This window comes from Cupressus sempervirens, chromosome 3 (genome assembly GCF_028749045.1).
Source record: "Cupressus sempervirens isolate cs-2001-9-10 chromosome 3, ASM2874904v1, whole genome shotgun sequence".
In the NCBI taxonomy this organism is placed as follows: Eukaryota; Viridiplantae; Streptophyta; class Pinopsida; order Cupressales; family Cupressaceae; genus Cupressus; species Cupressus sempervirens.
The window spans coordinates 221,051,051-221,077,949 of record NC_143120.1 but is presented as its reverse complement, the minus strand read 5'-3'; the positions used below and the strand labels follow the sequence as shown (position 1 = coordinate 221,077,949).

Sequence of the window (26,899 nt, the reverse complement as noted above, 5' to 3'; positions counted from 1 at the left end):
TCTTATGAGATATACTTGATGAATTGTATTGTTACATTGTGATAATATTTCATATAATTATTTAATATTAGGGAAAAGAATTAAATTTTCAATATTAAATGTGGGGTCAATGGGTTAGGTAGCACATGGTTTATGTAATACCACTCGGTGGTTTCGTGGGACTTGCTACTATATAAGGAGCCACAATGGTAGTTGTTGGGAGTGAGAAGAAGACAAAAAGGGAAAGAGCCAAGCAGGACAAGGCTTGACAGGTTAGCCAAGGGAGCATTTGTGAAGGTTGGAAGCATGGCATGGGATGTGTGGATTCATGCTTGTTCATCTGGATTGCTTGGTTGTGGCTATGGCTTTGAAGGCTTCCATGGTTGTGTTGCAATGGTATTTTTGCTGAATAATACATGGTGATGGATGCATTTGGAGATTGGGTCTTTCCCTCAATGAGGGTTTCCCATGGTATATCTTGTTTCACATTTTTGTGGGTATGTTGTTTATTCTCTTGCATGTGGATTTTAATTGCATATTTGTTTCAGATCTATTATGGGTTATGTGGAAATGGTTATATTTTTTTCTGGCAAGTTTCATTATAGGGGGGAGGTGGAAACCATTGGGAAATGAAACATCACATAGCATCAAGCCTCAGGACTTACACACTCAGCTCAGTACTAAACTGACTCAAGTGCACTTAACTTTCAACTTTTGTTTACAACTTTACAGTTAAACCCACTTAGCTGTACTATGATGTTTGCGTCTGATCATTTATTTTTTCCTCCAAAAATTTGGGGTTTCTCTAGTGTAACCAAAGTAATGAGACTCGGACCCAACTTTGATTTGGCAAGGGCAATTCAATCGGCTCGGACTCGGTTGTGACTTGGCAAGCTAGGGTATATAAATAGAAATACCTTATTGAAATATGTCGTCTGTAAATATTGTGTAGCTGACAGGGTGTTGTAGCTGACAGGGTGTTGTCTTCGATAAAGATTTTGTAGTTGACGGGTTCATGTCGTCGGTAAAGATTTGTAGCCAATAGGTAGATCAAGATTGTTTTGTAGCCGACGGACCCCTTCGGGAAGGTTCGGCGAGAAGTATTTATACCCCGTCTGGGATCATTGTAAAGCATCTTATCTTATCTTATGCTTTGTATGTAATCTCTTGGCATATGCGAATAAAGTAGTACTGCTATTGTTGTTCTTGTTCATTGTCTGTGTGCATTAATCAATTAATCTATGCGGTAAACATTTGGCACCGTTGCCCTATGAACTTGGAAGGAGGGAGGAATGAAGATTAATGCCAAATCAGCTTAACAAGGATCAAAATAAGATAAAGGGAAAAGATGAAATACATACTGCGCAAGAAAATTTAATTTTGGCACAGCAAGCCGAACGCAGGAGGTTGTAGAAGATTGCCGACGGACACAGAAGTGCGGAAGAATTGTTGGAGGAGACTTGACAGCGGGTGGAGTTGGTGGAAGAAGTAAGGGAGGAGTTTTTGAATTTGTATTCGTTGAGGGAAGAGAATCCAGACGGAAGGGAATCGACTCGTACGGCTCGAAGTGCCGAGGGAGCACGAGCGTGGAGTGAACTCTTCGTCTGGGATACACTTCTGGAAGGGACAACTTCAAAAGATCCTTCACCAAAGTTCGCAGCTATTGAGACCACTGGTGTGGGCGAGCAAGCCGGTGTAGGAGAGTAGACCGCTAGTGTGGGAGTGCAGACCGTCGGTGTGGGAGTGAACAACGCCAATGTTGCAGGACCGAACAACGGCCGTGCACAAAATCCAGTAGTAATGGCGGGACCAAAGGAAAAGTTGCCGAAGTTTGATGGCGATGGTACGACCCATCTGATCCGACACTGTAAAACATGAGAAACGATCTGGAGGGCGAATGGCATAACTGATACAAACGAATGGGTCCAGTAGTTTCCGGCAAGCCTACGGGGTGTTGCAATCGATTGGTTCGCCGATGCATATCCCCAAAATTTAACCACTTGGGACAACCTTAAGGAGTTTACTGTTGAATTTCAACTGTTGTGCAATGACAACGAAATTGTCGCAGAGATATACAATATAAAACAGGGGAAGAATGAAATAGTCCGAGTTTACGCCAGCAAGCTGAAAGACTTGATCAATAAAATGGAGAATAAGCCAGTTGATGGGTTACATAAAAGATGGTTCATTGAAGGCCTTCACCCGAAGCTGCGAAAGAAGATGAAGATCGTGCCGGCATCGTCATACATTGAAGCGTACAATCAAGCAATGAACCTGCAAAGCGAGCAGAAGACGAAAAAGAAGAAGAAAAGTAGCTTGTTGGATTCAGATGATGACACATCTTTAGCAGAAGATAGTAGCAATGATGAAAATAGCAGTAAGAAGGTCTGAACCCTCCAGAAGGACATGATTCGTATGATGAAGGAATTTAAGAACATGCATAAAGAAACAAAGGGCAGTGAGCTATGGTGTACGGAGTGTAAGACAGAAGGTCACACCAAAGGGTCTTGTCCAAAGAACCAGTTCTGCGACATTTGTCAGATCATGGAACATTCCACAAAAGAATGCCCCTTCAACATGAAAACCAGAGGACCTCAATAGGTGTTCCTGGCACAAGCAACTTCCAATCGGGAGGGAACGGAAACACAAACATTGATGGTGCCACTTCGGGTGGGTACAAAAATAATAGCGGAGGGAAAAACAACAACAACAATGCAAACAATAACAATAACAATGGTAGCCGAAGTCGAATTTAGTACGATGCAAACGGTCGAACGATGGTTCAGCGCGAGCATGCAATTTGTGGGGCCACTTCGCTCGTGATTGTACAACGACAAACACACCAAAATTATTATGCAGATGGTGCGGATCCGGTGATCATGAAGATGCCAAGTGCTCGAAGTTTGGAGTGAATCTGATCATCGTCGGGACGGACGAAGAGGAGGTACTGGCAATCACACAGAAACAAGCAAAACTATACCTCGACCTAGTGGAAGAAAAGAAGATGTTGGAGAAAGTATGGAAGGAAATTGAGAAAGCAACACAGGCGGAGACATCTCAGTTGAAGGACACTGTGAGCACCTCACCAAGGAACTCCGCGGAACAGAACATTGTACGGCAGATACTGCAAACTAAGGTACTCGTCAAAATAAGCGATCTGTTGCTCGCAATGCCTCAGCTCCGATCGACACTCACAAATATCGCGCCAACTGCCAAGTAACCAGGAGAACCAGGAAGAGGGAAGGAAATTGCCACCGGTGGAGAATACCCAATGTTAGTAGCCCTCACATCCGAACGACATCCGACGGTCATCGAGATAGGAATTCTCGGAAGTGTGCTGATGGACACAATTGTTGACAGAGGGTCTAGCGTGAATGTCTTACCCGAGGGTACCTGGAAGAGGTTGGGACAGCCGACGTTGTGGCCACCTACATTCCAGTTGTTGACAGCGGACCAACAGGGCTTTAAACCTCTTGGCGTTCTGATGGCACAACCTGTGACAATTGGCACATAGCCGTTCTTGCTTGACTCTGTTGTGATCCCACTGAAGAGAAAAGGATACGACGCCATTCTGGGCCATGGATGGCTTATTCAAGCTACGGTTAAATATGACGGGAAGAAAACCACTTTATCACTTGAAAGCAAAGGGAGGAAATTCGTCATTGATTTGCACACCCAGATGGTGGGGGAAGAAGCTTTGTCCTCAGATTCTGAAGTAGAAGATGAAGGGAGGCAGCAAGGAAAACACATTGCACGGTCTGCACAGGAAACAAAGAGAACAGGCTTAATAAAAACTTCTGCAATACAGAGTAAAGGTTCTAAAATCAAGAATACAGTTATTGACGGAAAGGGATGGTAGCCAACGAAATTGTAGGCACAATGGGCCACAGAGGTGATACAAAACAGATGCAAGGCGTGACACAATAAACATTTGAAGCTAAACAGGTTTCATTTGGGCTAGTTGGTGTTGAAGTATGACTGACGAAATGAGATCAAACCAGGAAAGTTTAAGGTCAAATGGGTTGGGCCATACCAGATCTGGGAGGTAGGTGACAATGGAGCAATAAAATTGTGAACTTTCGACGGACAAGAAGTGTCGCAGGCAGTGAACGGGTTGAAGCTGAAGAGGTACTATGCCAAGAAGACTCCCGCGTTGTCACAGAATGATGAAGCCTGAACGACTCCGTCATCGTCGCAGAATGGCCAAGTCCGAACCACTCCCTCGTCGTTGCAAGATGGCGAAGGCTGGAGGAAAAGTTGAGTTGTATTTTTTTTGTATGAATAAAAAAAAAATTAAAACAAAAAAAAAGAAAAAAAGAAAAAAAAAAAGAAAAAAAAAGAAAAAAAGGAAAAAAAATAAAATGAAAAAGCGGCAAGCAAAGTGTGGCCACGGGCAAGTTGTCCCGTGGGTGGCCCTGTGGACACCCCATGGCATCATGGTTCTGCAGGCTGTTATTGTTTTTTCCGTGGGTGCCTACTGTTTTTCGTGGGTAGGTGGCTCTTGGCGTCTCCTTTTTGGTTCTGCTCACATCTTTCCTAACCTTTCGCAGACAGTGGTTGTTTTTTTGGCGTCGTGCTTTCTTTCCCACGGACGGATGTGGTGTTTTCCTGCGGACGTCTTTTCCGCGGACTAGTTCCTCGCTTCCTTGCGGCTAAGCTTTCTCCACGGGTGCTTGCTCTTTCTTGTGGACATTTATGCTCTCCCTGCGGATTGGTTTCCTTCCGTGGATATCTCCTTCATGACCGCGGCTAAAAGTCTTTTTCCTCCTTGCGGATTTGGTTGTTGTTTCTCGCGGTTTAATGCCCCTTCGGCATTAAAAGAGAACCGACAGGAAAGGAAAGAGGCACCGAAAAGGAAATAAAACGACAAAAACCCGTATGAAAAAAAGGAAAGCCATACATCGGAGAAGTGGGAACATTTTCAATGCAGGAAGGGAGCCATTCCAGATTGCAGTTCGGAATGAGTAACGTAGGTGCCAAAAGGAAGGGAAAACATCAAAGGTTGCCAGAAAGAGTGTGCTATCAAAAGAAAATCACAGAAATGGTGTGTTCCATGCGATGCCCCCTAGACCCCCAATCGCTACGGTTATCAGTCGTGGGAAGTGTGACCAGTTGATGAGCTCTGGAGTTATTGCAGGCATGGAGTGTCTGTGTACCAGAGGCACTTGGAGTAGGTGTTGGACTTGAAGCTGTCTTGGTGGATGCATAGAGAGCTTGGGAGGAGCTGATCATCCAGTTGAAGGCAGTTCAAGGACACTTGGCTCAGGGTACCTAGGAGTTGGAAGTAGAGAAAGCAGCACGGGTGACTATCAAGGTCAGCTTGCTAAGGAGACAGTATTGCGTTAACAGAGGTTGTAGATGCAATGTGGGTTGGAGACCAATTTGTTGCAAACACAGGACAAATGTGAAAGTGATGTGACAAAAATAGATCTATCTTGTTGTAGTTAGCTAGTTAATTTATTTTATTTGTTAATTTGTCTCGAGATATTTTGTAATTGTCGTCCGGAGATGACTTTTTCTTTTGGGGGGGATGATGTCGTCTGTAAATATTGTGTAACCGATAGAGTGTTGTCGTCGGTAAAGATTTTGTAGCTGACGGGTTCATGTCGTCAGTAAAGATTTGTAGCCGACGGGTAGATTAGGATTGTTATGTAGCCGACGGACCCCTTCGGAAAGGTTTGGCGGGAAGTGTTTATACCCCGTCTGGGATCATTGTAAAGCATCTTATCTTATCTTATGCTCTGTATGTAATCTCTTGGCATATGCGAATAAAGGAGTACTGCTGTTGCTGTTCTTGTTCATTGTTTATGTACATTAATCAATTAATCTATGCGGTAAACAAAATATAAGATATTTGATGACTTGGCGGGTCATGGTCACGGGCACTTTGAACCAGCAAGGGTGGCCCAACTTGCCAACTCGGGTGACTTGCGGCGAGTCACTTTACTATGAGTGTAACATTACCAAATATCATTTTTTCAGGATTAACCTAATGGATTATGAATACTCAAATCATTCCTTAAATGATGCATCTTTGATGATAGGCAATCCATAGATGAGCAATTGTTCATGTCCTGGACATTTTGAGTTTCTGCAAAGTCGTAAAAAATGCCACTTTCAGATTTCAATCCAAAACTAAGTCTTTTAGCTACAGTCTGCACGACAGTTACACAAATAAAATATGTGAACAATAGTAAGTGAAAATGCATTAAAATGTTTTAATTACAGAGATAAAGGCTTGGCTTTCTGCTTTAACTACGAGATCACAAGAAGACCAGATGAAAATGGAGAAATGAAACAAAAACATGAGCGGAAATAGTGGGCACATTCAACACTCCAAAAATATGCTCAGCTCATTTTCTAAACGGTATTTACATGTGCACATGTATATGTATCTATTTGTATTCTCTCACATAAACACGTGAGCCTTATTTTACTGGGTTTTGCTGAAAAGGTCATTGTTCTGATCAGATTTGATTTGGGTTTTGGTTCTGGGCTGGGAAAACCTAGGTTTGTCTAGGGCTTGACTGCTCTAGCTGAACCCTGGGTGAACATAGTCTGGATCTACAAGTTACCAATGCTAAAATTTAAAAATACTAGTAGTGAAAATCTGTTTTTAAAAAAGGAAATATAAACAAAAGCATACTTGACAGTTCTAATTTTGTCATTAGATGCTGGGGTTTCGATAGACCCAAGATAGGGTATAATCACAGAAATGTTGCATGTTCAGTGGCAGTCCTTGTAGTGAAAATTCAAGTCTTCTCAGAGGACAACTGATTGCAGGGGTAGGGTAAATATGTTGGTGCATCAAGAAATTAAAAAAAATCAGAAGGGTCGCACAAGCAGAAAGAAGCAGCATTGTAAGCGTAAACAGCTTGTTCATTTTGTACAAATTTTGAAGCAATTAGAGTGGAAGTGAAATAGCATAGCTATTATCTGTCTTTCCTCAACATATACCTAAATTATTATTATATTTAAGTCTGTGGCAATAATTATTTCTTTCACCCAACATATACAAGGTTATGACTGCGATTTATAGTTTTTTAACTATTCATTTTATGTTAAAAATAATAATTTATCTTATGCTATATATTATTACTAGATTATACATTATAATTTTAATATATAAGACCATACTCGAACTCAACCCTAGGAAATAAATCTGCCATATTGTATACTCACTGTGTAAGCCTATATAAAATTTCAGGGCTGTCATGAAAATACAGAAGCAACCTATGAATTCAATGACTTCATCAAATGATGTGCATTTTTCTAAAGTATTTCATGCCCATTAAGTGGATGACTATAGATGCCAAATTTGGTGCTGATTACATTAAATTTTAAGTAAATTGTTAATATATTGTGGCATAAAATAATTTGGACACTTAACCATGGTGGTGCTTGGTTCCTTTAAGCCAATAAATTCATGTTTCATTAGGTTTTCTGAATTGTTTTGTGTCTTCTCATGGCCAATAGTCATTTCCCTTTGGCTGATCACGCAATGTTAAAGTGAAAGTATGATGCTTTTCAACTTACAAACTATATTGTAACTGTATAGATGTTCAGCAGTTTCTATCATGATGTTAGTGGCTATCATCTAATTTGTTATGTTTTTGTGATATGAAGTTCTAATTTAATCATGTGGGATGCAGGTCTCTGTGCTTTCTCCCCCAAGGAGGATAACTGTTATCTCGCTTTACCAGCGAGTACCGACAAAGGAGTAGTGTTGATTTACAATGTCAATGAACTTCATTCTCATTGTCAGGTTGGTGCCAGTTTTGAGCTTTCAGTTCCAACATAAGGTGATTAGAAAATCTTACTGGCATATTGCAAAAATAATGCTGAGAAGAAAGAAAAAAAGATAATATTCCATAGATGACCAAAAATAGATCAACAGAACTGGAACATACAGCAGTGACAACAGCAAAGGACTCTGGCAAAAAAGGACCTCAACATAAAGCACACACGGGCTAACTTAATAAAAGGCATGCCCCTGAACAAGGATAATAATAATTAAAAAAGGGAGAAGATGCCGTAAGGAACAAAAAAAGACCGTATAGGCAAGAATTTAAAATCACCAAGTGTTAATTTTTTGAGATGTGCTCGGGAGCCAATGAAAATGTCAATCATCGTGGGAATACTAATACAGAGTTTGGGAATACCTGTCAAGGAGAGTCACAGTTAAGTGGGACAGGCTACAAAATCCTAGGAGGGAATCAATGCCATGTAGAACTACTAGTAATGGGAAAAATCTTGTGATGTAACCCTGCACTGAGATCTGTAATGTGGGAGGAAGGTGAGACAGGATTGTTGATGGTGAGATGAGATAGAGCCACAACCATTGGAGTGAGAGACAGGACGCTGAGAAGCCTTGATTAAACTATATAAAAAGGAAGAGAAATGCCTTAAGAGTCTATCCTCGTCCATATGTGTAATGTCCCCTTTTTGGGATTGCCTTAATTTTTCCCTAAAACCATTTAAAATTAAGAATTGTAAGATTGTTAGAGATATTTTTTAACACTTAAAATGCCTTTTAGCAAGGCAAGTCATGGTTTAGGTCCTGCAATCATCAAATAAGGGACAGTTGTACCTATATGTACAAACTAATTGTATTGACAATTGTTAATGTAACATATTCCACCCTAAAAGTTACAATTAGATGATTTAAAAGAGATATATGATTCTAACTTAGGGGTGACAACAATAATCAATGCATATTTGGATTTTAGGAATCCTACTTATAGCATTAAACTGCTATATAGATTATCCCTCACAAATTGGTGCCTTTGTATGATGTACCCTATGCCCATTCCTCTACAGGCCTTATCTAGTGCATTTGTTAGATGTAGCACAATCCATTCCATTGCAGGACTTCCTGCTTTGTGAGGTACTAATCTAGTAGGTACTCTATCTTCCATATGTCTAATTATTAGAGATTGATGAATATGTATATGCATATGTGTGTGTGTGTGTGTATTACAATATAAAAGAAGACCCATATATGCTATATATTTATGCAAATATATGTTATAAGTATAAAGACTTTCATCTGAATTATACTTTGCAGTGTATGATTCTTGCTGTAGATAACACAGGCCTGGTCTCTGTTTTAGTACCAGTCTACCAGATATTAGCAATAAACGGTATGTATTCCTTATCAGCCGCTAGTGTGTTCTTGGCTGCTTGTTTGATCCCCTCAATGTCAACGTATATTCTGTTGCAAGTTATCTTCCACTTGCTTAAGCTATTCCTTTGAATATGCAAACATGGTGTTGTTGTTGCTGCTTTCCTTATTGAAGTATGCAACCTCAAGGATCCCATCATTAGTCCTCAATGAAGTGTCTTCAATAAAAACTGATATCTAGAGTGCGACTCAATCATGGCAATAAGGAAGTGATAGTATCAACAGATTTTGTATGAATGAATAGGAGGAATCACTAATTGATATTGGTGCTTCAAAGATGAGATTGTACAATCACGACTCTGCCTATATTCTTTCTCTACAACTCTGTGGGAGATGGAAATGATATATGTGCCTTCAATATTTAATCAAACACTTGATCATTCTTCATGATTATGTCAGTTGCTCTGGAGACACGATATACTCCAAGTAACAGGTAATTATGGATATTGCGTACTGAGGAATGGATGCCCCATTCTGTACAATACCTCTGAATACAGTACTCCGTTTTGTGCTCCCAAATTGAGAGCTTGCCAAATTTCACAATCAATAAGACTGATGGAATATAAGTTACATAACTGATTAGTCTATCACAAGAAATATCATGTTATAATCTCGAATATTATGGTGACTCAAATGCACATCTGGTTATGGTTATATAGCCAGCTGTGATATCCTCCAGGTCCTGCATTTGAAGAGTCCTCTCAATAGATTATATATAGCTCACATACTTTATTCCATGTTGTTAGGTGCTTTTCTCTGTAACTTGTGTCCCCTGTCAGACATCCAATTCAATGTTCTTTATATCGCGAGAGGATGACAATTTCACCTATCAAGAGACGAGACTACTCTTGTTGAATGAATATATCTTTAATTCTGACTAATAATTTGTAAATAATCTGGTCAAGGTTTAATATTCAAAGAATATATGTACTATATTAGCTTTAATATTATTATTTATTATTTTTTACTTATTTATTTTATATTTCTAATATCATTATTTGTTTATATATTCATTATAACTTCTATTATGGTATTGATTATATATTATGTAATTATATTAATCACATGTTAATTTTATGCAATGTTGCTATAGTGATTATATGTCATATTTAATATTAATATTTTGATTGGTAGTAGGTCGGAGTAGATATCAACACGAGGTTCGAGTAGACTCGAACCCAAGACCTCCTAGATGTGAGGCTCACAACTTAATGATCTATTATATTATAACAATATATCATATTTTTATATTAATAATAGATTTATTATTAATCTATTTATTTACATTTGAGTTTTATTATTACTTATCTATTTATATTTAATATTATCATCTATTTATTAAATTCTCCTTTTTGAAGAGGACATCAAAATGGGGGACATGAGAATATTTGGACCTCAATTTGATGGAAGTATTGTCATTGATGTCAAAGAGTTTCATGAGAAATGAACTATAAGCGTTTGTACTATCAATGTCAAAGGTATGAAAATGAAGTCGTCATTAAAGTCAAATATAAGAAGTTGATTAATATTAAAATGATGAATAAACATAAGGCATGCCACTAATATGGGATAGACTAAGGACCAATAAAGTGTGAAGAGAATCAAAGGATATACTCATATATACTCACATTGAGATGATGAATGAATGATAGAAAGAACAACTATAAACATGATAGAAAGAGTAAATTGGATAAAAGTGAGCTTGTGTGTACTTGATGTCAACAGATGCTACATCAAGCAGGATGAAGTGATGTTACAGGTAAAGAACACAATTTCATTAATAATGATAAAAGACACGTATTCTTATTACTGAAGGCTGCTCTAATAATATAGAGCAAAGATCATAAACAATAGACAAAGAAATTTTAATATATATGACAGCACGGTAAAGCAAGAGATAAAAATATTATACAACGATATAATTTCAATGGAATTCAGCTTTCAAAGATAACTTCAATGCTTGGTGCAGAAATAACGTAAATCTAAAAGCAGCAACTGTTCCAAGACACGAGTGTATAGGAGAAAGCCCAATTAATTAAAGAAGAATATTATGCTAGAAGATGCCACTAATGCAAATAAGGAGAATGATAAATCCACATCTACAAGGAACGGTGGGTCAAGATACTTCCGATTGTCTGAACTAGTATGCAAAGAAGGCAGCAGTTTGATTTAGTTTGTTTGATACACACAATAGAAGGCCATATCGTTTCATGAAGATGGTAATTTTAAGGAGCAGCTATTCAGAATTTTATAACAAAATTATTATTCAAAGACAAAAAGGCAGGGATAAACAAAAAATCCCCTGTAGGTTGTTCACAGATGCAAATGAGTGACACGTGAATAAGAATTTGCATCTTTATAATTATTGAAACGAATGGGGCATAGATAATGTTCAGATGTGCCTTCAGGTATATTGACAGAATTGAAGACACGGAAATGTTGTTACCATACAGATAAAATAAATCTTTTATGACAACTAAACTATCAAAACAATTATCCATGATATACAACGTCAAATAGCTGCTTGGAGCCAAATAAAATAATCAAAATACATGTACCCAGTGGAGCAATGAAAAGTCTGTGTCGATAAAACAACGGTCAGGACAAGTATATAAAAATAATAAGTTATTGTGGGCCAAGAATAGTTTCTGAAGGTACCATCGGGAGTTATTGAATTATTCAAAGGAAGACCAACCCAAAGAAAGACAAGTGATTAAATAGTGATTATGTGCTGTCAAGCCTATTAATAAGCAGCGATATGTGGTGGACATTCATATATTAAGAGTTCCTATAAGGCTGTTTTTATATTTAAATCATGCAAGAATGGTTATGGCACACGTCGACATAGTACAGACTTAAGTTTGGAATTCATATTGTATATAATTGGATTCAATCAATAAACAACCTGTGTCATCAAAGATCTCTAGGATACCTTCATGTATGTGTGTGTGTGTGTATATATATATATATATATATATATGGAGCTAGCGTATGAGTAATAAGGAGCCAGAGCATTGGAACTGCATTCTGATGAACATTTATTTGCAGCAATATTTATTTTTACTATACAGCGATAATATGATGAACGACTATATTGGTGACACCTTTCATTTGCATGTCTGTTGCGTCATGAATTTCTGGACACATTTGTATATGTCAGCGGAGTAACAGGCATCAAAAAGTATCAAGTGATTAGTGCAGGAGTATATTATGATGATACAGTACAAGCTGGCAGAATTAAGGTAAAATAGATATGAAGATAACGCATTATGAAGCACATATACCTATGCGTGTGGCTACATATTAGAAATGAGGAGTTTGATAATGTAATTAAAAACAAATTGGATCATTCTAAAAAGTGATTAATGTTACTTCAAGAGAATCAATTAAAAATAAAATATGATGTTCATAAGACACATCTCTTTATCAAGAGACATAACTCTTATCTATCAAAAGATATTAATAAAGAAAGGATAATGGACAAATAGAGATGAATGTGTGATAGGAGAATCAGAAGAGTAAAAGAAATAGAATGGAGAGCAGATTAGTGAAGCAGAGGAAATGAGAAATATACAAGGGCAAAGAAATATAGAAAAGTGCAGATCTTTAAATATAATATATATTAATGAGTAAGTGAAATGCAGAATTAGATTTGGGTAAAGTCAGCAGTGAACTAAAATAAGGAAGAGTAAAATATATATATATATATATATATATAAATCATATATAAATCAGTTTTCTAATCTTGTTTATATGTAAGAATATGAGTGTGGAGTATGTGGACAGATAAAAGTTGAAGAAAGGAATGTGTGGAGATACGAAATAGCAAGAAGAGAGTATACGCAAATTTGGATACAAGTATATATTAAGAAAGAGTTGAACAGATTTAAGAATTGTTTATAAAAGGCCTGTGATCAGATTTATTGAGGAAGAAAATTAAAGAATCCATTATCAGTTGAAGATAGCAACATTGTGAAGGTGGAAAAGCAGTTTGAGTGCAGTGGGTTGGTGCTCACAAAGATAGCAGAGGGAGTTGGAGCTTCCAGTAGGTCAAAGCCTGCGAAATGTGGGAGTTGGAGCTTGCAGTGAGTCGGTGCTCATAAATGTAGAGGTTGGAGCCTCTTGTAGGTTGTAGCCTACTTTTCATTGTAAAAGAACAAAGTTTATATAAAAGCATATATTGTCGTGGTTTTCTCCCACATTGGGTTTCCACATAAATCTTGTTTCATTGTGTTCATGTGCATAATTGTTTGTTTCATCATTTGAAGTTAATTGTTGGATAAAAGTTTAAATTGGAAAATTTGTTAATATACTGATTTACCCCTCCCCCTCTCAATATATTCGTGTGCTCTTCACAATCAATAGTGTCTAAAGGGGCTTATTGCACCTCCAATAATAGGGGCGGGTTGAATGAAATAAGTAATTAATCTTAGCATTTGGAATTGACATAGAGATATCTAAGTCTGAAATGTAAAGTTTCTGCAAATTCTGAACAACCAAACTGATATAATGCCTTTCTTGACTTGCTGAAGACGGTCTTGAATATTTCAGACCTGTATATGAAGTGTTATTTGGTGTATAATAATTATTCTGCAAATGTTTTATACCTGCTACAAATCGTATAGGACAATAATGCTAAAGGAGCAGACCTTATGTTTTCCATGTGTCCTTTATCCACATTCACACCCTACATAAATATAGCAACCAAGGGGCATGCCCTTAGAAATGAGATGTCCTTATCTAGGTCGGCCTTAATTACTTTCTTCAAATCGGCGTCCAAGAGAGAATTACCTTTAGTTAGTGATTAAACTAACTAAGTTGATTAAGTTTGTCTTTAATTATATTGCCCCAAGGAGACGCCGATCAGAATAAAGTGAATGACAATTATATATAGGCCTTTTATCTAAGAGATTTCATGCATTATAAGATCTATACAATCTGTGTAATCAGACCAGTATGATGTCAGATTTACAGATTTAACATGAATTTGGAGTATCAACAAGAAAAAGAGCCAAGCTCCTCTACATTGGGCAATGGGAGAAAGTGGAGAGAGGTAACAAAATATCTATATAAACAACACCGCCTCACATGAGAGAGGTAATAAAATATCTATATAAAAAGTATTGCTTCACATGGATTTCATATTAGATTGGATACTAGAGAAAAACAATGCCCTTGAGATTCCACCTCTTCAAGAGAACAGAGGTGACATAATCTTTCACTAGACAAAATATTGTGGTTCATCTCAACATGAAACCTATGAAAACACAACGTTAACTAAGGCACCAAAGGGAATCCTCAAACTATGAGAACAATGATGCCGAAGATGGGTGGCTCGAATAGTGCTCTCATCAACAACCTATAAAGAATGCTCAACATAAAAAGCCATTTTAAGGTTAGAAGAAGTCAAAGTCGAGTTTCAGTTGAGAAGGTAGAATTGCCCATGAAAATTAAACTCTTTAACATGCAAATTAAACTCAAATTAAACTCTTAAACATGTATAATTAGTGGTTATCTCCACAAGATTTCCTTTGTGTAAAAAATGACACCTAGAAAGAGCATCCTTAGGTAAAGCGCTCTCAAATTTCTCTAGTTGAGTTGTTCCCTAGGTGTTACTTGAATTGAACAATCTTTGTCCATGTGAGTGTCTTTAAAACTAATTTAGTTTAGGAATCTAATCAGTGCAGACATTAATCACTTGGCATGCATGCACATAGGACCAAAATACTTGATTTTGCACACCAAGTGTATTGAGGTAGCATGATGCACCTAATCACACCCGGAATTTGGACTTGCAAAGTTAATTTTTCTGGATGTTCCCAATCCACTTACAAATACACATCTCAATATTGAGTAGGAATAATCGTTGCTTGACTTTGAGCATTGACATCTCCACTTTATATGGCGAAGGCCTCTAATATAGATTTTTTTCTCGTCTTGACTCATGATTATTTTTGTATTCTTATGCAGATGACATACAAGAGTTGCTTGATTTTGTAATTTGGAATTACGTTTAGTGACTTCTTCTTTTTGACTTTTATAAATATTGGCCGGTTAATGACATATTTTGATGCATTGGTTTTCTATGATAATCTTATGTTTTAAGTTTGATGCTAATATGCCCATATATCTACCTTGTATATTCCTATATGCAAGTGTACCTAGGATATGGTGGTCTATCTCTAGTGTTGCATGCTTGTGTGTCATTTATCCTATGTTTAGTTGGATTGATGTAATCTTGATTGTTAAGACTGGTGCATTTAATTGTGTTAAGTGATAGCTCATTTTGCTCAATAGCTTATGTGCAAAAGGGAATTCTCAGGTTAAACCAAAAATAATAGATAATTTATTCATTGTTAAACGAGAATGATATATAATTTTCTTCTCGTTTCCTCTTGTTGATAGATTAGGCAAGTTTGAATATGTTACTTCTACTCAAATTCCATGATTTCAAAGTTTTTAGTTTGTCAAAATCATCTAGAATTTCATGTAGCTTCATTGCCTACAAATGTGCACAAGTTTACTTTGGTAAAGCTAAATTGCAACATTGGTCCATAGGGGTGCATCATCAACACTTTGGAATGACCAGGGTCCTACGTTGATGATTTGGAATTCGGAAATGGAGCAACTAATCCCTTAGTGTACTGAATTATGGTTTCTTTGAATATTAGTCATTTTCCCCAATCCATCATATTGTATGTTGTTTTTGGAATTTATTGTTTTATGTTTTGCATCAACATTTTGGATCACACTTTGTGATCCTGGATAGATGGCTGACCAAGGAAGGAATAAAAGAAGGGGCTCAAGGAGAGAGACTTACAAGGATCAAGGTAGGAAATAATAGAAAAAAGAGATTAAAATAACATTAAGTCTAACACAAATAACAAATAAGAGAAAACAAAAATAAATTAATAAAACAAGTCAACAAGTAAATTAATTAGAATAAGATTATAAATAAAAATAAAATTAAGCTAAGATAAGATAAATTTATTAATGTATATCGGAAGACCATAAAGGGTCAATGGGACTGCTAAGTACAACAAAAAGGGGCTAGCTAATAGCAAGGACACCAATCAAAAGCATATTGAATTGGAGGAAAGAGAGGACCCACCCAAACCCACTTAAGGGTCTTGAACAACCGTGAAGAACTCCTCGATAGAGCTAGTCAGAGCCTTGGGCCGCCTCAGAGTGTGCCTAGGAGAGAGAGGTTGCCATAGATAGGAAATAATCCCGAATCTCACAAATTTGGAAAAAGGCGTAGTGCCCAACAATCTCTTGGTACCTCATGTTGAATGAGTGCTTGTGAAGAAGGAAGTAATAAGATGACAAGGCAGAGGCATTGTGGGACGTTGGAGCTAGAGTGTGTGGTCCCAAAGCCTAATGGATTTATGAAAATATAGGGCAGGGCGCCTCTAGTCCATGTATTTGAAGAAGATGGAGAGCAACCGTGTCTCTGTAAAGAGGTAGTCGAATCTCTCCCTGATCTCATAGTATAGAGGACAACGAAAGATAAAGTACACCTCCGTTACAACCTCCCCCATGTTGCAAAGTTGACAAATCTTGTTCTCTGTATCCATAAGGCGATTAGTCTCGCAATGGAGCCTATGTGAACCCGCCCTAAAGGAGCCAAGAGAGGTCTTGAGGGAATGAGACTTGAGGAGGGATACGTAGGAAGGACGGACAATAAGTTTGTCCTTCAACTCCAGAAAGTTCTTTGCATAGAAGGCCATATTAGGGCGAAGCTCCCTACGAGTTTTAAGCACTTATAGTCAAATGCAAAAAGAAAAAGGAAAAACAAGTCTGGATAGAAGCATATTAATGCATGAATTAAATAAAAATAAAAATGTATAACATATATATATATATATATATATATATATATATATATATATATATATATATATATATATATATATATATATATATATATATATATATATATATATATATATATATATATATATAAATTGATGTAAGACTATAAATTTAAAAAAAAATATGCTAACAAAAAAAGAAATCAAGAAATCAAAAAGATGAGGGAAACTGTGAGAGATTTAAAAAGAAGAAAAAACTAAAAAGAGAAGGAGAAAACCCACTAAATACCTAGACGATAGATGAACCTAAGAAAAGAAATAAAGTAGCCTCAAGGGATGTCAAGGGAAAGATCGGGGTAAAGGAGACTAGGAGTAGAGAAAGTACAAGGAACCATAGGATGAGAAGAAGAAGAAGAAGAAGAAATGGTGTCTGTGAAAAGAACAAACAAGAAAGAAAAAGAGCAAAGCATGAAAAGAATAGGAAGACTAAATACTCCTCATAGGCGAGAAGTAGTCTAGAACTGAAGGGTAAGATCTACGGTGAGGCTGTGGCGCAGATTGTATCGAAGAACTGCTGGAGGAAGAGTGGAGTTTTCTATTGCGCCCAATGCGACGTCTCACGAATTTGGTGTGACCCGAAGGAGGACCGAGCGATTGCTTCTTTCCCCAGGTAGGAGACCCGAGCGAGAAGGTGATGAGTTGGTTTGAAGACAACCTTGACAAGAACATAGTCTGAAGGGTATGATCTTGAAGCCGCAAGGTTTCTTGGAGATAAAGGGCTAGGCATTGCTAATCAGTGTAGCTGAAGAACGAGGAGAGGGACTTGCACTCTTTGAATAAGTAGTAAAACCTCCATCTAATCTCATAGTCGATAGGCACCAAAAGGTAAAATGGGTCTGACTCCGCCTCTCTCAAGTAGTAGAGGCGACAAATCATGTCCTCTTTGTTAACGTGGTGATCTGTCTGTATACGCAAACAATGAGAACCCACTTTAAAAGACCCTTGAGAAATACAAAGTACATGAGACCTACGACGAGTGAGATACCAAGGGCAGCCCTGTCTTAAACAATAATGTAGTTCTGTACCTACAAAGCCATAGTCAGATGGAGTCCCCCAAGAGGGTTACACCAAGTCATGATAATATATTGCCTCTAAATGTTGACCCTAACATGCTCATTCAACTACTTTTGGGAAGGAAGGAGGTGAGCTGGGGCATCCAGAGAAAACAAGAAAGGGGGAAGGCGGTACATTGCGATTTCAATCAAACCAAGAAGAGAAGAGGCCTGGGTGAACCAACAATGAGCTTTGCTAGAAGGCTGGAAACCAACAAGCACCTTGGATGAGCAATAAGCCAAGAGTACTTGTGATGACTCTCAACAGAGTCCGTGAAGTTTCAAAAAGGATGTGCTCCAAACTTGGCCACTATAATATTGAGTTTTGGACAATGACATTTGATGATGTGCCGAAGGAGGGTTTGGACTCTCTCAACCAAAGCCCAACTACACTCAAGGATAGAGGGCCCCCACAAATAGGGTCATAGAGAACGGTGGGCCTGACCAAGGAGTCCAAGAGGGACAACTTGGTCAAAGTATCTTGGAAATGATGTCTACTGAGTTATCTCTCAAGCATAGCCAGGGAACCATGTCCCTTGTTTACTTGGGGTTGCATGGCAGGTCAGATTGAAGTGGGGACTAGAGGACTTAACCCCTAGGTATGTATTGGAGGATATGATCTCGACCTCTTTACCCTGAAAATAGAAGTGGAGATCCAAAGTCTTCAAGCAGTTGAAGACCATCACCCAGGTCTTGCCGAGGTTCACAACTAGCTCTTACGAGTTACAAAAAATGCCATCCCATTAAGAAGCCATTGGAGCCCCTCCGAGGAAGAAGCCAAAAGAACCACATCATCAACAAATAATAAAATGGAGATCAAAGTTTGGTGTGAGTAGTAGCCATTGCTAGGGAGCAATAAATCCCGGAGGAAAGCCTCGAGCTCGTCAATGTAAATCCCAAAAAGTGTAGGGGAGAGAGGACAACCTTGCTTCACCCCGATGGTGCTCAAAATGGGACCCAAGAACCCTTGCGGGGTCCTGAATCTGCCCAAAATACGCTCATAAGGCCTCATTATAGCTGCACAAGAGTCTTAAAAACTCCAATGTCCTGTAATGCTGGAAGAGAGCTACCTGAGGAACATAGTCAAAAGCCTTGCAAAAGTCTACAAAGAAGCAGTAGACTTTCACAGAGAGGTGCCGAACCTCCTCAATGATAGCATGCAGAGTCAGAATATGCTTCATTGTTTGAAAATCGATGTGGAAACCGACTTGTCGTCTAGCGCGACAGTGTTGCCAATCAAGCACTCAGGATAAAATATTGTTCAACACAATGGTGTAGAGTTTGGTGAAAGTATGCTTGATCATGATGGTCTTGTAGTTGTCGGGGTTTGAGGCCGACCCTGTCTTATGAATCAGATAGATGATATGCTGCGACCAAGAGTCAGGGAAGCCAATACGCACAACTTTGTTGAAAGAGCATAGTGAGAAAAGAACCCAAAGTCGTAATACCAAGCTTGAAAAGTTCGACTTGGAACCCTTCCTCATCCGTTGTCCTACTCCTGTTCAGGCATTTGATAGCCTCACTGAGGTTGGAGGAAGTAAAGGGTAGAGGCATGGGAGACAAGGTAGCCATGGTCCAAGGTGGATGTAATGACCCTCCTCAAATCTGCCCTCAAAAATGCTGATGAAAGCTCAAGGAATTTTGTCAAACACTTTGCATACAAGGGGTCATATGACTGATATAACTTTTCAGGTTGCTGCAATAACTCTTGTTTTGATTTGCATCAAGGAGAATGCTTACAAAGACTCCAGATTTGTCTAAACAATGACCTAACATGAATGTGCAACTAATTTTTGCAATATTCAATACAAATATGTGACTTAAACTACTTACAATATGCAGCTACAGCAACTAGTGATTATGACAAATACTTTGGATGCAACCTAAGATGGCATTATGCACTTACAACCAAGTGGCATTAATATAAACACTTAGTATGCAAAATTATGACATTGTTTATGCCAAAAAGAGAACTTACAGCCAATTGACATTTTGTCAAACAATTGGCATGCAAACTAATAAGTTGATCATCAAACTCTAGGTTTGCAATATAGATAGTCTAAAAATTACAATGCTCTTTCAATTGCAAAATCCTTGCCTTCCTTTGATACCAATAATGCCAAATGGCAAACAAAGACAAGTACAATATGAAAATAGTGAAGTGCTGATGCTATATTTTGTACTCAGCTGAAAACCTACATTTCTCAGAAAATATGCCAAATGAGAAGTGAAAAACCTGATTGTAGATGGCTGTAATAATTTTCTACAATGCTGCCCCTTCTGCTTTGCTTTTTCCGATTTTCTTTTTCGACTGCTTTTTCGGATTCACTTTTTTGAACTGCTTTTACGGATTGCTTTTTCCGCCTGCTTTTTCAGTTCCGCTTTTTTCGGGCTGCTTTTTTGATTTCGCTTTTTCGGGCCGCTTTTTCGATTCCGCTTTTTCAGGCTGCTTTTTCGTATTTGCTTTTTTCAGACTGCTACCTTGTTGAATCTCAAGACCATATCTTTCAATGGCGTCAAGATTTTCAGCTTGAAGGGATTTCGTCCTTCAAACTATTGAGACATGATCTCCAGAAAATTTTTCAATTTCTTTGATTTTCCCAAGCATGCTTAAAAGAAGCTCTTCCATTTCTTTTATAGTGTTCTCACAAGAGCTCCATCTTTCGTTTTCTCAATATGGGATAAAACATAACTCCCTTTATGTAACTTATGTCTCCAATGTGTTATAAAATAAAGGGGACTATTTTAATTTAAATATTTCCCACAAACTATAGTCTATGCATTAATAAAGTTAAATATTTAAATTTAACTTTATAAAATAGCTTTATCAATGCAAAACAAATCTTATCAATGATAAACAAGTCTTCTTGCCGATTTTAAACAATTACCATCGACATACCGTTGCCACTGGATGTCCACCCATGCCCAAGATGACTTACTATAAATAGTAAGTATGCCCAAAGTTGCCTCAAAACCCCTTAGAAAGACCTGCAACTGAAACTATCTAGGCCAAATGGCCTCTAAGCCCCTTTAATGTCTTGGTTAGCCTACGGGACCATGGGGAAATAGGCTAACGACAACATCATGCTATGAATGCTAAAAAGGGGACATTACAGTCCACCCTTCCCAAAATTGCTTGTCCCCAAGCAATGGCTGAACAACAACCCAATCAATCCACCTGGATCCCAAATGTAGTCATGAACTATATTGCTGTCAGTCAACATAGGCTCCTGCAACAACCTGTGAAAATTAACCAAGAGGAATCCATAAATGAATCGTGAATCACGGTGCAACTGAACTCCAAATCCACTACTGCCACAGTCGGGAACCCACGAGACACAAACTCTCAAAATATTAGGCCCCAAGTAGAGTAGATCGCCCAAACTGTCAACATAATAAACACCATCCACACAACCCACCATGTTATGTGGAATGCACACTCCAACTCTGCTACAATAGTGACCACTCCCACCTGAAACTACACCAAATACAGAGAATCCACACATTGTACATCTGCTGCAGTTAACACAACTCTGCAGATTACCGGCCACTGTCTCATAACCATAACACCCATGCACTGTTGATGGTGAATAGTCATTACACGGTAGATAGCAAAAATGAGAGCCCAGTCCAAACCTGTTTGCCATCAACTCCTCAACACATGGATCAAAAGCAAACCGATGAACATATCCTTTAGTATAATGCCAGTAAAAAGAACCAATCATAGTCAAAGACTCATCCTGCAGACGTGATATGACCAACTGTGACTGATCATCAGCTAAGTCAGAGGATGATATAGCCAAGAGTGCAGAATCAACAACAACATCACTAGTCTTTGTGCCCTCCAAGTCAAACATATCACAATGCTCAGCTGCAGTGCCCAACTCAGTTGAACCTGCCTCCAGTGGAAATGGACCAAATATGCCAATAGCAGTATCGTGGACAGATATATCCTCATCTCCATTACCTCTATCAACCTCGACCATGGACATCCGCGGATCACCAGACACCACGGTCTGTGATTGTACAGAATCTGGTAAAGACTGAAGTCACTCTAACTCCATGGTCACCTTAGCCAGATGAAATTGTGACTCCTCGAAAGCCAACTGTGTACTCTCAAGAATCTCAGAAGTCACCTCGAGCTGCTGAGTAAGCTCACTCACCTCATCTTCCTTGGCCAATAATGCATCGTATGCTGTACTCCCCCACTCCATAAGATAATCTCTGTCGGCTACCAACTGCATATAATTTTGTCTCAGAATCCGGATAGCCTCCCATAAAGAGTGGATCTCTGTCAAGGAAAGATAATTGCCTCCCTGCTCATCACTAGTAGGAGAACCCCATCCATAAACTGCTATCAATTGACGAGCAGCATCGAAATGCTCGCAAGCGATAGAAATGTCTCGCTCGCCAACTCTCAGCTGACTAGACACATGATTGTGCCGACTAGTCGAACTCCTATACTCTATCCCTGGCACACTGTCCAAAGGAGTAACCTCGGAATAGCTATCATCTGTAATACTCGGATCCTGGGACTCTTCTGTAAACTCTGTCATATCTGAGAGATCATCAACCCATTCCAACAAGAATGGTCGATTGGATATATGAACAATGCCCAACACAGGTGTGTAAAAACTAATTCCAGCATCAAACAAGTTGTTGGCATGGATGAGAACTACACCTGGCAAACTACTAATCAAGTCCATGATGGTGCAATAGATACTACTACCAAGGAATGATAGATATCTCTTGTCAAAACGATCCCAAGTACTAAGATAAGGATCCCAACATCTAATCCATGAATGGAAACCAGTTGGCAATTCAAGTAAACTTCTCACCTGAGTAATGTGAACAATACCAACTGACTTCACGCACCTGTCTACAATCTTTGAATCCGGAGTGTGAATGCTAGACATACTCATATCATCATCATGTGACCTAACTGTAAAAGAAAACTGAGTCCCTGCTATACGCGCTAACTTCCGAACTGAACTCACCTCAAGACAAAGCTCGTCCACGTGTCTCTCAGAATCCTGGAGAGCCAACCGAGTACACACCAAGGAATTTCGAGTATCCTCCAGCTCATGAAAAAGCTGGTCAACCTCCTTCTCCTTCTTCATTGCATCTTCCTTGATCTGTTGTAAGTTGTCACAAGAAGAACCTGTTGTGACTCCTTTCTGTCTCTCCTGCAGTTGAATCATCCAAATGTGATTCTCAATCAATCCATGTATCCTGTCATGATGAGATAAAGCCGTGACAATATCCTTGTCCCTTGTCTTCAGCTGGCTTGCCAAACCAAGTGAAGAGCTACTAGCCTCTATCTCATGTGAAGAAGTGTCCAACTGTGCTTGATACTCATTTTCTGCAAAGTCCTGAATGCTCACTTTCTGATCAACTGTACTATCCTCAAACATGACAGTATCCTCAACTGCTGTAACTTCATCTAGCCCAACTATATTGGAATCACTATCTGTGTCAATCATGCAATCCGGTGTGCCTATGATATCACCTTCTGATGCAACTGGCTCAACCTGCACAACATCTGAAACCCCTTCTGCCTGTGAAGATGATGCAGATAAACCATTACCTGAAGATGTGCTGAAGTCTTCCTGTATCGAATCTGCATGTCTGTTAAACTCCTCATACAAGTTTCTGCCTGTCATAGGGAAAGTATGATCCTTAGGCCTATCAAAGCATTCAATCAGTCTCTTCATAAACTCCACATATGAGGTAATGTGTGCATGACCCATAGTGACCATACCATGATGCCACCACTTGTGTGCTAACCCATCCAAGTGAATTGCTGCATACTTAATAGCTTCTTCCTCAGGCATAAGGTTCAATTGTAAGTATGTGTCAAGCTTTTGAACCCAAACTCTTGCTGTAGACTTCTCCGAGCCATCATAATATGGTAACTGAAGTTTCCCTACTTTCTTCCGTAGCTCATAGCTCTGGTTCCTGTCATGTCCACGTGGCATATGCTTCATCCGCACATCTATATACTCTCTAAAGGTAATCGCAGCAGTAAAATCTGGACCTCCGGCTTCCCAATCTCTCCTCAGTTGGTCCTGTATATCAGTGATCTGGGGCTCTGGTACAGGCTGCTCTGGAGCTCTAGGAGGAAATGTGGGAATCATGGGCCTCGAACTCACTGTCCTAGCTTGCTGGGGTGCATGACCGAAATTGTTCCCAACTTGTTCACCTCCATTATGTGTCCCACCTTGATTATTCCCATTCTGATTGTTACCATTTTGATTATTTCCTCCACCTACGTTAGCATTCAACCCCATTTGACAAGCCATCCTCTGCATCATAAGCTCCAATCTCTGACTCTGTTCCTGTGCTCTTTGCTCTGCTGATCGCTGTCCCTGTGCTAAGGTGTCTAATAATTGTAAGAATCTTTCCTTTCCCTGATCTGGACTGGCATTCATTTTGTCAAACATTTTTCTCTCTATCTGGGTAATCCAAATTCCCAATAAGACCTCCACAGGATGGCAGGAAACTGCTCTGATACCACTGTAATAACCCCAATAGGTTATAACTTCTTCAAACACCAAAAATCTTTATACTTCAGTTGTTTGACATTTCGTGAAACACTTTGCAAGCAAGCTCTGATACCACTGTAATAACCCCAATAGGTTATAACTTCTTCAAACACCAAAAATCTTTATACTTCAGTTGTTTGACATTTCGTCAAACACTTTGCAAGAAAGCTCTGATACCACTGTAATGACCCTCTTCAAATCTGCCCTCAAAAATGCTGATGAAAGCTCAAGGAATTTTGTCAAACACTTTGCATACAAGGGGTCATATGACTGATATAACTTTTCAGGTTGCTGCAATAACTCTTGTTTCGATTTGCATCAAGGAGAATGCTTACAAAAACTCTAGATTTGTCTAAACAATGACCTAACATGAATGTGCAACTAATTTTGGCAATATTCAATACAAATATGTGACTTAAACTACTTACAATATGCAGCTACAGCAACTAGTGATTATGACAAATACTTTGGATGCAACCTAAGATGGCATTATGCACTTACAACCAAGTGGCATTAATATAAACACTTAGTATGCAAAATTATGACATTATTTATGCCAAAAAGAGAACTTACAGCCAATTGACATTTTGTCAAACAATTGGCATGCAAACTAATAAGTTGATCATCAAACTCTAAGTTTGCAATATAGATAGTCTAAAAATTACAATGCTCTTTCAATTGCAAAATCCTTGCCTTTCTTTGATACCAATAATGCCAAATGGCAAACAAAGACAAGTACAATATGAAAATAGTGAACTGCTGATGCTATATTTTGTACTTAGCTGAAAACCTACATTTCTCAGAAAATATGCCAAATGAGAAGTGAAAAACCTGATTGTAGATGGCTGTAATAATTTTCTACAATGTTGCCCCTTTTGCTTCGCTTTTTCTGATTTGCTTTTTCGACTGCTTTTTCGGATTCGCTTTTTTGAACTGCTTTTACGGATTGTTTTTTCTGCCTGCTTTTTCGGTTCCGTTTTTTTCGGGCTACTTTTTTGATTCCGCTTTTTCGGGTTGCTTTTTCGTATTTGCTTTTTTCAGATTGCTACCCTGTTGAATCTCAAGACCATATCTTTCAATGGCGTCAAGATTTTTAGCTTGAAGGGATTTCGTTCTTCAAACTATTGAGACATGATCTCCAGAAAATTTTCCAATTTCTTTGATTTTCCCAAGCATGCTTAAAAGAAGCTCTTCCATTTCTTTTATAGTGTTCTCACAAGAGCTCCATCCTTCGTTTTCTCAATGTGGGATAAAACATAACTCCCTTTATGTAACTTATGTCTCCAATGTGTTATAAAATAAAGGGGACTCTTTTAATTTAAATATTTCCCACAAACTATAGTCTATGCATTAATAAAGTTAAATATTTAAATTTAACTTTATAAAATAGCTTTATCAATGCAAAACAAATCCTATCAATGATAAACAAGTCTTCTTGCCGATTTTAAACAATTACCATCGACATACCGCTGCCACTGGATGTCCACCCATGCCCAAGATGACTTACTATAAATAGTAAGTATGCCCAAAGTTGCCTCAAAACCCCTTAGAAAGACCTGCAACTGAAACTATCTAGGCCAAATGGCCTCTAAGCCCCTTTAATGTCCTGGTTAGCCTACGGGACCGTGGGGAAATAGGCTAACGACAACATCATGCTATGAATGCTAAAAAGGGGACATTACAGTGGAGGGGGCAGCATGGTATGCCAGAAAAGCTTCAGAGACTGTAAGAGAGAAGCACAAAGGGATCTACAATGTGATGTGTGAAACAACTTCTTATGGCAAAGAGTGTGGCGGTAGGCAACCTTCGACTAGGTAAAGGCGGGGAAAGTTTAATGAATCAAGCGATGAAAGGACCTGTAATCCTTGTCAAACCACTAATTTGTGAAAGAAGAAAAAGAAGAAGAAAGAGGAAGGGGAGAAGAGGCACAATGAAAGAGAAAAGATAGAGGTCAAGGATGTGATGCTTAATTTCTCAAAAAGGATAATAAGGGTTTCCATGAACGACTAAGGGCCCCCGCCCCTCAGCTGACCACTCCTTCATCACCAAGCACCTTGTTTTCCTAGAAAACAGTCAAATCTTATCCAAAGAAGAGAAGCCATTCAAAAGCAAAATCAAAGAGGCCATTAAAATTATAAACTAGCCCCCTAACCATAATTGTGACGAAGGGTGGATCCTTAATCATTAATAACGACCCTTTATAGCCTTCCTGAAGATTTAAACGTGACATTCATGACCTATTTCCTTTCTCTATCATTTTCCCTC

At 38.6% G+C, this 26,899-nt stretch overlaps 1 protein-coding gene across 4 annotated transcripts in view; it reads left to right on the top strand.

Moving 5' to 3' along the window:
- The window catches only part of ATG18B (autophagy 18 B-like protein), a 150,504-nt gene that overhangs the window by 85,236 nt on the left and 38,369 nt on the right, over positions 1 to 26,899 (top strand). For all 4 annotated transcript variants that reach the window (XM_089819136.1, XM_089819137.1, XM_089819135.1 and 1 more), the window contains exon 6: positions 7,632 to 7,744. In XM_089819136.1, the coding sequence (XP_089675262.1) occupies positions 7,632 to 7,744 (113 nt within the window). The remainder of the gene's footprint in view (positions 1 to 7,631; positions 7,745 to 26,899) is intronic.